This window comes from Nannospalax galili, unplaced genomic scaffold, assembly GCF_000622305.1.
Source record: "Nannospalax galili isolate Female #2095 unplaced genomic scaffold, S.galili_v1.0 scaffold888, whole genome shotgun sequence".
Classification (NCBI taxonomy): domain Eukaryota; kingdom Metazoa; phylum Chordata; class Mammalia; order Rodentia; family Spalacidae; genus Nannospalax; species Nannospalax galili.
The window spans coordinates 503,009-514,187 of NW_008357921.1; the positions used below are offsets into that span (position 1 = coordinate 503,009).

The 11,179-nt window shown below is 42.2% G+C and overlaps 1 protein-coding gene across 3 annotated transcripts in view; it reads right to left on the reverse strand.

The window, feature by feature from the left end:
- Zzef1 (zinc finger ZZ-type and EF-hand domain containing 1) overlaps positions 1 to 11,179 on the reverse strand; it is a 165,687-nt gene that overhangs the window by 17,645 nt on the left and 136,863 nt on the right. For all 3 annotated transcript variants that reach the window (XR_001872100.2, XM_029557454.1, XM_008855631.3), the window contains 5 exons: positions 8,929 to 9,206; positions 7,647 to 7,821; positions 6,932 to 7,064; positions 2,752 to 2,951; positions 790 to 909 (listed from right to left, as the gene is read on the reverse strand). Coding sequence is in view for 2 of the 3 variants with exons in the window: in XM_029557454.1 (XP_029413314.1) it covers positions 790 to 909; positions 2,752 to 2,951; positions 6,932 to 7,064; positions 7,647 to 7,821; positions 8,929 to 9,206 (906 nt within the window). In the remaining variant the exon portion in view is untranslated. The remainder of the gene's footprint in view (positions 1 to 789; positions 910 to 2,751; positions 2,952 to 6,931; positions 7,065 to 7,646; positions 7,822 to 8,928; positions 9,207 to 11,179) is intronic.

Genomic DNA, 11,179 nt, shown 5'->3' on the forward strand with positions numbered 1-11,179 from the left:
TTTGACTACCATGCATACCATGCCATATAAGTTTTTATGTATGTACTATATGCCTAGGACAAAACAGAAGAAGGAAGTACGCAAAATGCTAATGTGTTTGCCAATGATACCTGGAATTTTTCTCTTACATTTAAATTTTTTTCTGTGCTCCTATTAAACAATACAATATTCTAATGTAAAATATTCTCTTAAGAGTCTTGGTTACCCATTAATATGTTCTAGCACATTTCTCTTAGACCTAAGCAAATCCTGTGGTATTCTTCAAATGTAGGCTTCTGTAGGAGTGAAGGTGGTGGGCAAAGCACAGCCCCTGCAGCACTGGCCTTCCTTGCACTTGAAGCCAGCACTTGGCCTGGAAAGTCTCTTGGGGACCACAGGAATTCCACTAAGGACAATCTAAGGCCTCAGAGGAACAGCAATAAAATAAAATCATCAACTGAAATCCTACATATAATAAACATAAGTGAAGACAAATTTAGAAACTGACTTTAGCTCAAAGGAACTTTAGTGGGAAATAATAACTCAAAAGTACATTTTATTACCATGATATAATGGTCAATTATGTGTTTCCATAAACTACTTCTCCAAGGTTCTTTGAACAAACACTCAATTCATTTTCCCTGACAGGGGAGGACAGGTGTCAGGATCCCTAATTCCAAAAGGGAAGAGAGAATCAAGGGCAGGTTTAAAAGCTGTACAGAATGAGAGTGCACAGGGCAGAGCTGGCTGGAACAAGCTAACTCTGCTCCAGGCAGCAGATCTGTCTACCTTCAGGAGTACATTCCTCACCTCCAGGTCCCGAAGGAGCCACGTCTTACTGAAGCCAGTCCCTTTGCTGCACTTTTTCACCAGCAGCTTCAGCAGATCAGTCTGAAGGAAGGTGGCATGAGTTTCTTCAAAACCGTGAGCCTGCCAAGCCAAAAAAACCCTCAATGTTTTTTGGCTGCTGCAGAGTGAAGGTTAGTTAGAGAAAGCCAGTCCTTTCCAGAGCTTACTTTCAGCTGGTGGCCCAACTGACCTTCCAGGAAAAATCCCAATGTCAGTAGAAAGAATGTACTATGAATCTTAACCTCATCCACTCTGTGATTCAACAAACACCTCTGAAACCTTGTTTTTTTGAGACAGGGTCTCACTATGCAGACCAGGCTGGCCTGGAACTCACTATGCAGACTAGGCTGGCCTCCAACTCACAAAGATTGCCTTACTTCTGCCTCCTGAATGTGGGATTAAAAGCCACCACATCTGGCTTCTGACACCTATTTTAAGTCACCTCCTTGCTCTCTATTTTCCAAAAGCTGGAGGCTAAAACCCAAGTACCTAATCATGACTGATAGGATCCTAAAAGGCTCCCTGCTCACTTCTCTGGCCTCATCCCTTTCTGTTGCACTACCCCAAAGCTCTGGAGGTCTTTCTGCTCTGTGACAATCATGCGTGGTTCACTACAAGCCCTGAAACTTGCTCTTCTTTCTGCCTATATTACCCAAGGCTGACTCCTTCTCTACCATGTCAAACTTCACCTTTCCAGAAAAACTTTCTGATTCACAGCAGTCCTCCTGGTAGATTATGGAGACTGTAAGCTCCATGAGAGCAGGGCCCTTCTTCCTAGTTCACCACTGCACACTCAGTTCCATTTGGCTCTTGATGCTCAGCTATTTACTGAATGAGGAATTCAAAGATCTCAGCCATTAGAGAGTTAATTTCCCCTTTTCTACTACAATAGAGACTTGAACAATGTCACATTGTGAAGAATGGGGGGAATTAAAGCACCAGCTCATAAAAGGTCTCAACTAAGTATAGAGTCTTAGGGCTGTCTGGAGCTGGAAAGCCAAGCAGACCAGGTCTCCTGGTGCCTGAGTCCCCTCTGTGACCTACCCACCAGTGCTGCTACTGAACACATCAATATTCAGGACAGCTCTGTGGGAAAATGACCCTGTATGTAACCTGAAATGTGTGGCCTTGAGAGATCTTCCCTGCCTACCTGCATCCCTAAGGTTCCAGAAGTCCGCTTATGTCATGGCTTCTTTTCATTGCCCAGCTCTTGAGCCCGAGGGACCTGTTTCTGCAGTCCTTACTTAGTAAGTCACACTCCTGTGGGAGAAGCCTGGCTGCTGGGGCACTCACTGTACTTTTTGTGCCTTCCTCTTCCTGTCTGTCTACTTCTTCCCAGCCCAACATTGCTGAAGCTCCACAGGATGCTAGTCCCCTTTAGTCTTCCCTCCATTCCTACAGTGAACCAGAGGAACTGGTGTTTGGCACCTTCCTTTCAAGATTACATCCTCATGAAGTCATAGAACCTGAGTCCATAAAACAGTATTGATGGGGCTGGAGAGATGGCTCAGTGGTCAAGAGCACTTGCTGCTCTTGTAGAGGGCCTGGGTTCAGTTCTCAGCACCCATATGGTGGCTAACAACCATCCAGTTCCAGGGGATCTGTTGTCCTCTTCTGGCTTCTGTGGGTATTGCATACATCAGTGTTCTTATATACATGCAGGCAAAACACTCAACTCATACACAGAGAATAAAAATAAATTAAAAAAAAAAAGGAAAATATACGGAAAAGTCAAGTTCTCAAACCACTGGGAAAATTCTATTTCCTCCTTAAAGTTATCCTTGTACAAGGTCCCAAGCATTTCTAAAAACAGTCAATGGTTAACTATTCATCCAAATCAGATGGTATTTCCTCCTTGTTAATCCCCTGCAGATGTCAAATCATAGGTAGGTTTGTTACCAAATGGAAGAAAGTCACTGTTACCTTTAGTGTTTTATATAAACCTTTGAGGGCCAGAGACAGGACCCAAGTTGCTTCCACTGCCTCAGGACAATGGCTGTCCATGCTGGTTTGCAGAAGGTGACTGGCGATAAAGGCGAAGTGCTGGGAGTATTGGCTCAGCTGGGCTTGAGAGCTGCCACATTCTTGTCCTCCTCCCTTCTGGACCAGCTGGTAGTCCTTCACTGAAGCATCATGTCAGACAGAAAGAAAGGCACAAAAAGCAGGGTGAGTGCCTGTGCAGCCAGGTTTCCCCTGCAGCCAGGTTTCTTCCACAGGAGTGTAGCGTACTGAGTAAGGACTGCAGAAACAAGCCTCTCAGGCTCAACTGTAGCCATTTTATTTAAGAGGCTGGCTTGCAGGTGAGCACAAAATTGGCACTGAACCACTTATCCACTGGGAAACTAACAGGGAAAAGTCACAATGCAGTTTCTACTACTATGTACAAGTTACAAGTGGGTCATTTCCAAGTGTTTACCAAAGTTCTTAAAGACAGTGCACATATGGCTGGGGTGTAGCTTAGTTGGAAGGGTACTTGCTTAGCATGCATGATGCACTGAGTTCAATTCTCAGCAGTGCATAAACTGGGGATGGTGACACATGCCTGTAATTCTAGCACTTGGCAGGTAGAGGCAGGAGAATTATAAATTCAAGGTCATCCTCAGTGGGCTATGAGATTTTATCTCAAAAACAATAAAAATGTACATGAAAGTCACTTCCAAAGAAGGTGGAATAAGCCCAGTTCACTCATCTTGAGCACTAAAACAGTGGGGTGGGAAGAGATGTATGTGGACACGTGAAACCATGGGCCATAGGTAGTGTAGAAATATGATCCCCAAGACAAAGGACATAAACAAGGTTGGTCTATCAGTAGTACCAGAAATATGGAGAGGCTTTCTAGGCTGCAGAGCAGGAAGCAGAAATCTAAAGTGTCAAGAAGACTCAAAGAACTGAAGAAATAGAGGTCAGTGTTCAAGAAAGCCATGGCAGCTAGACTTAATGAGCTAGAATCACCAATATGAAGATGCAGAGAGGGGCTGGAGAGATGGCTCAGCGGTTAAGAACACTGATTGTTCTTGCAGAAGACCTGGATTCGAATCCCAGCACCCACATGGCAGCTAACTCCATGTTCGTAACTCCAGTTCCAGGGGATCCGACAGTCTCTTCTGTCCTTCGCAGGCATTGCACGACACGGGTGCACATGCAGGCAATACATGCATACAAATAAAATAAAATTATTTTTTTTAAAAATTAAAAATATTTTTTTAAAAAAAGAGAAGATGCCGAGAGAGGTGAGTGGGAGAGTGCTCTCTGGAAAGCCACAGAGGGTTGCTTCTAAGTCTTGGGCTGAATATTGGTCTACATGTATGTGATAGGAAACTATCTAGGGCAGGAGAAAGAATGGCCAAAAAGCAGGAGGCAGAACCATTCCTGGAGCTCCTATGAACTGGGAATATTTTTTCTTCACATCAGGGAGAATGTAAGTGTCCTGGCTAGGGGGTGGAGTGAGTGCAAGGGGCAGAAAAAAATATTTGAAGAGATAATAGTTAAAATTTCCCTACATTCAATAAAGACTATAAAGAGTCCAAAAACTCCCTAAGCAGAAGAAACTCTAAGAAAATCATGCTTGGCTGGGCGTGGTGGGGCACGCCTTTAGTCCTAGCACTTGGGAGGCAGAGGCAGGCGGATCTTTGTGAATTCAAGGCCAGCCTGGTCTACATAGTGGGTTCAGGTCAGCTGGGACTACAGGGAGACCGCCTCAAAAAGACAAAAAAAAAAAAAAAAGAAAATAATGCTAATGTAGATCAAAAATCAAACTGCTAAACGCCCCCCCCCCTAAAAAAAAACAGTGAGGCAGGGTGTGATGGCACATGCCTTTAATCACAGCATTCAGGAGGCAGAGGCAGGCAGATCTCTGTGAGTTCAAGGCCAACCTGGTCTACATAGTGAGTTCTAGTCCAGCTGAGTTCAAGGCCAACCTGGTCTACATAGTGAGTTCTAGTCCAGCTGAGGCTACAGGGAGACCCTGTCTCAAAAAGATTAAAAAAAAAAAAACTCTACACAAAACAAAACAAAAAGGAAAAATCTTAAAAGTAGAAGATACAATACAAAGATAACAACAGCAGATCTCACGCTGAATTCACACCAGAATCAATGGAAGCCAGAAAAAAGCAGACAGGCATCTTTAAAGTATTCAAAGCTGGGCATGGTGGCACACGCCTTTAATCCCAGCCAAAAAAAAAAAAAAAAAAAAGTATTCAAAGAAAAAAAACCTTTCAGATGTAGCTTTGCTGGTAGACTGTTTGCCCTAGCATGCACAGAGTCCTAGGTTTTGTCACTAGCACCATATAAACCAGGTGTGGTGGGGGATGTCTATAATCCTAGCACTTGGAAGGTAGAAACAGAAGGATCACAAGTTCAAAGTTATCCTCAGTTACATATCAAATCCAAGGCAGCCTGGGCTGCCTGTTTCAAAGACACACACATACTCACCCTATACTCCATCACCACTACCACTATCACCACCACCACCACTAAAAAACTCCAAATCTCTCAGCTTAGAAATTTTTATCCAGAAAAATTCCTAAGATTTTAATTTTTTTAATATTTATTATTTTTATTTTATGTGTACGACCCTGTCTTTTAAAAAAAGTGTGACAACAATCAATAACACAAAGAATGGGGCAGCTAATGGACATAAACATAGTATTTCTACCTTATTGTGAAGATTGTGATGAGTTATGGGTGTACAGTATAAACCTTAGAATGACTTCTACGAAACTGTAGACTGCTGGGCGTGGTGGCGCATGCCTTTAAGTCCCAGCACTTGGGAGGCAGAGGCAGGTGGATCCTTGTGAGTTCAAGGCCAGCCTGGTGTACATAGTTAGTTCAGGTCAGCTTGGGACTATAGGGAGACCCTGTCTCAAAAAAAAAAAAAAAAACTGTCTACTGTAAACACTTGATCAATAGTTATAATTAAAAAGCTAACAGCAGACATAAATTGGAATCTTTTTTTTAAATTTATTTTTATTTCATGTGTAGGAGTATATTGCCTGCATGTATGTGAGTGCACCCGTGTCATGCAATGCCACGGAGGTCAGAAGAGGGCTTCAAATTCCTCTGGAACTGGAGTTAAAGACAGTTTGTAGCTGCCACGTGGGTGCTGGGAATCAAACCTGAGTCTTCTGCAAGTGCAGTCAGTGCTCTTAACCGCTGAGCCATCTCTCCAGCCCCATAAATCGGAATCTTTAAAAAAAAAAAAATCAGTACAAAAGAAAGCAAGAGAAGAAAAAAAAGAACAAAGAATAGAGGAGACAAATGGAAAATCAGCAAGGTGATAATAGATTCAAACTCAATCAACCTTATAATGCCTGAATAGATATTAAAATACAGGGATTAGCTAGGCATGGTAGCACATGCCTTTAATCCCGGCATTTGGGAGGCACAAGTAGGTGAGTCTAGCCTGTTCTACATAGAAAGTTCCAGGCTAGCCAGGGCTACACAGTAAGGCCCTGTTTAAAAAAAAAAGTATACTATATGTGTGTGTGGGTGCGTGCGTGCGTGTGTGTGCGTGTTATCAGATTGTATTAAAAAGAAGACCCTAATTTATGTGTTATCTATAAGGAATCCATTTATATGTTTATTGTGTTTATTGATTATTATTACTATTTTATTTTGAGATAGGATCTCATTATTCAGCCCAGGCTGATCTCAAACTCTCTATGTATCAAGTTGGTCATGAATGCATGATCCTCCTGCCTCAGTGTTGGGATTATAGACATGTGCCATCACACTCAGCCCAAGATATCCACTTTAAATGTAAAGATATGAGCTGGTGAACTGGCTCAGTGAGTAAAGGTACTTGTTGTCAAGACTGACAACCTAAGTTTGATCCCTAGGACCCACAAGGTAGAAGGAGAAAACTCCTGTAAGCTGTTCTCTGACTTCCATAAATTCTCTCTCTCTCTCTCTCTCTCTCTCTCTCTCTCTCTCTCTCTCTCACACACACACACACGTACGTATATATACAAATAAATAAATAAAAGTAATTAAATAAAAAAAATTATATGTAGATGCGAGAATCAAGGTATCTTAATTGATTTTATAGCATGCAAGGATTAAATAATTTTCTTTCATTCTTAGAAAACACAATTATATTTAGAACCTGTTTTCCTCTTCCTAGTTTGGACGTCAACAATCACAGCTCTGTTCTTCTCAGTAAAGTGCTTCAAGATGACCACATTATGGGGTTCATTGGCATTATCCATATAAACACATCGGGTTCCCACACACAGGACCTGAGACATTGAGACAGGAAGAAGCACTTAATTAGGTACAAGTCCAGTCCTTTTTGTTTACACCTCTACAAACACACAGGGGCAGGAGTCTTCTCATCCCCCAATCCAAAGGATGTGCAGGCCTGGCAGAGTTACCTGATGTCCTTGTCATATTTTTACTGCTCCTTATCCTAATCAGGTGAGCCACATGAAAATTAGGAATAAGATCAAGATTAAAGCCAAAGTGAAGACAATGGTCTTTGAAGTTCTTTGTGACTAAATAGTTACCCTTATTCAAAGCTAATAAAATAAGGGGCGGGGGAGGGGACACGACAAAACAAACGAAAAAAGCTAATAAAATAAATCAAGTGGTTAACTGCTAAGAATGCACATTGAACAAATCACTCCATAATCTTGAAAATATACCAGTATTGTAAAAGCAAATTTGCTTGGAAATTTTTTCTTCATTTGTATAATTTATACACATACACACACATACACACACACACATATGTATACATATGCATATACATATGCATGCTATACATACTTGGGTGTGTGGGATGACAGTTAGAAGGGTGAGTAGGCCTTCAGATGCTGTACCTGGGGGAAGCCAACAAGCACCAGCAGGGTGAAAATGTTGGTGTGCTTCAGCTGGAAAGGCAGCTGCTTGATGCAGTGGTCTGTGAAGGTGGCAATGACGTCTCGCCACAGCGGGGCACTGTTGAGTGACCGAAGGATCTCTGCCATGGAGCAGGCCCAGTCCAAGCCCACTCGGCTGGAAGGCAAGAGCTTCAGTGTCAGGTGGCAGTGTACAAGGCTCCAAACTCAATTCATCATAGCTCACTGTCCAAACAGGTTCAGACTCAAGCAAACAGCCATTCATTATCTTAAAAACTATAAGAATGATGCTTTTCATACACAGGTAAGTAGAAATGAAATAAAACAACAAACGAAATCAAGATCTGTTACTTATATACTCAGTCTACAAATCCAACTTACAATTATGTTTTCAAATATCTCTATAAAAAGTCACTTACGGGCCAGGTGTGGTGGCACACGCCTTTAATCCTAGCACTTGGGAGGCAGAGACAGGCGGATCTCTGTGAGTTCAAGGCCAGCCTGGTCTACATTGTGAGTTCCAGGACAGCTGGGGCTACAGGGAGACCCTGTCTCAAAAAGACCGAAAAAAAAAAAAAGTCACTCACACATGCACACACAGACACATTCACACTCAGAAGAAAGCTTGGAAGGAAATACAGTACAAAAACACCAGATGTATATGCTACAAATCAGGGTCATTTCCCCCCTTCAGTTCTGCTTTCCAAATTTGGTACTGTGATTATGTTATTTTTATAATGAAAACAGATTTTTTTTTTCCAGCACCAAAGCCTACACTTACTTTTCTCAGGAAAAAAACCTACCAGAATCTATCTCATCAGTGTTGAACTGGCAGACAATGCCGAGGCTCTCAGCTGTTTAGTATGGATTCATTAGCTTGATTCTCACAGAACAGCATCAGAGAACAGCACTGCAGGTGCTCGAGAGATGACTTAGTGATTAAGAGCGCATACTGCTTTTGTAGAGGACCTGAGTTCTGTTCGTAGCACCCACATCAGGTAGCTCAGAACTGCCTATAACTCTAGCTCCAGAAGAATCCCAATACCTCTGGCTCCCATGGGCACCTGCTCTCACATGTACATAGCCATACACAGATACATACACAGACACATGCATAATTGAAAATAAAACAAATCTTTAAAACAACCAATAATAACAAAAAAGAAGCACTGAAGCACACTAAAATGCAGTGATGGTTAGACCTTTGTCCTCAGTGAATGCCAGAGGACAGGGTGGAGGCTGGGTGCATGAAAACCAAGGCTACCTGTCCAGGCACACAGCTCCTAGGCTGAAGAGCAGGTGGGTGGTCTTCCAGCCATCTGGTACAACGGCATTGTCTGCTGTTGCAAACAGGTTGGGTTTGGCGGAGAGAACCTTGATAACTGCGGTGTCTACTTCTGCTGGTAAAAGACGGATGATTAACTGGCCAAGGAGACCCAGGGTGAGGTGGTAGGTTTCATTCAGGTGGCCTGCATTGGAGATGACAACTTGAAACATGAGTGGGAGGACGTGCTCCAGGTCTATCAGGGGGACTGTGGGACCCTGTCAAGAGAAGGGAAGTATTTTCAGCACAAAGCCCAAGCAGCCACACCAGCTACATGCTTTATCCCTTCAGGGATTATTTATAAACTAGCCTGGTTCCAGCAGAATGATATAGTCACTTCCAGAAATGTTTTATGTATAATCAACTGTAAAGTAAATATACTCAGTTAACATTTCATTCCACTTCTAATATTTTTCCACCCTAAAACAAACTGGAGACCTCCTCCATTGGGGTAGCTGCCAGGAGCTCAGCAGACCACCAGAGTGTGTTGGGTTCTGGCCTCCCTCTGGCCTCCAACTGCCAGAGGGCCTGAGAACCCAGGGGACAGCCTGACCGCCCCCGATCCTGCTTCCATCTGATGGAAGCCTGCCTGAGAGAGCCTGGATCCTGCCTCCACGTGGTGAAGGAAGCCTGAGCTGTACCTGACTGGAACCTGAATTGGGCTTCTCTGGGTACCCCTGAATAGCTGATCTGAAGACATCAGTTCCCTCCAAAATAAACCTGAGGGAACCTGAACCCTGTACCAGCCAGCTTTACATAGCCAATAAAGAAAGGATCTAGGCACCCAGATAATAAAAACATAAGCATACTTCAACTTAATTCTCATATCAGAATCGTAAACAACAAAAGAAATTCACACGCCAAAATCGGAATGAAAGAATAATAAAATGGAAAGCCAAAACACTATGTCCCCACCAAACCCCACCAATCCTGTAGAAAAGTTCTACAAGGAGAACCCCCTAGAGATAACCCAGGACACTGAATTTAAAAGAACAATCATAGCCAGGCGTGGTGGCGCATGCCCTTAATCCCAGCACTTGGGAGGCAGAGGCAGGTGGATCTCTGTGAGTTCGAGACCAGACGGTCTACGTAGTGAGTTCGAGGACAGCTGGGGCTACAGGGAGACCCTGTCTCAAAAAGACCAAAAAAATAAATAAATGAATTAAAAAAAAATGGAAAGAGCCCAAATAAATGACCTAACACTGCAATTCAAGTGCAAGGCAAGAACAAATGAAACCCAAACCCAGCAGAAGAGAAGAAATAACAAAAATCAGAGCAGAAATTAATGAAATAGAAACAAAGAAAACAAAAGAATCAATGAATCTAAGAGCTGGTTCTTTGAAAAGCTAAACAAGAGAGACAGACCCTTAGCCCAGTTAACCAAAAGAAAGAAAGAGCAAATCCAAATCAACAAAATCAGAGATGAAAGGGGAAACATCACAACAGACACTCAAAAGATCCAGCACATTATAAGGGAATACTTTAAAAACCTATACTCTTTTAAATTTGACTAAATCTGAATGTCTAAAAGAAATAAATGGATATCTGAAATCATGGGAACCTCCAAAGTTAAATCAAGAAGAGATCAACAGTTTAAACAGACCCATATCACAAAAAGAAATTGAAACAGTAATACAAAGCCTCCCAACTAAAAAAAGCCCAGGCCCAGATGGATTTACAGCAGATTTCTACCAGATATTTAAAGAAGACCTCCAATTAATACTAAAATTATTCAAAATGATAGAAACAGAGAGAGAACCCCCAAATTCCTTTTATGAAGCCAACATCACTCTAATCCCCAAACTGGGTGAAGATACAACCAAAAAAGAAAACTATAGGCCCATATCCTTAATGAACATAGATGCAAAAATTCTCAACAAAATACTTGCAAACTGCATACAGACACACATCAAGAAGATCGTTCAACATAATCAAATATGCTTTATCCCAGAAATGCAGGGCTGGTTCGATATACGCAAGTCAATAAACATTATTAATCATATAAATGGACTCGAAGACAAAAACCACATTGTCATCTCAATAGATGCAGAAAAGGCTTCTGACAAAATTCAGCATGCATTTATGTTCAAAGTCCTAGAGGGAATTGGACTGGTGGGAACATACCTCAACATAATTAAAGCCATATATAACAAACCCACAGCCAACATCATTCTAAATGGAGGAAAACTGG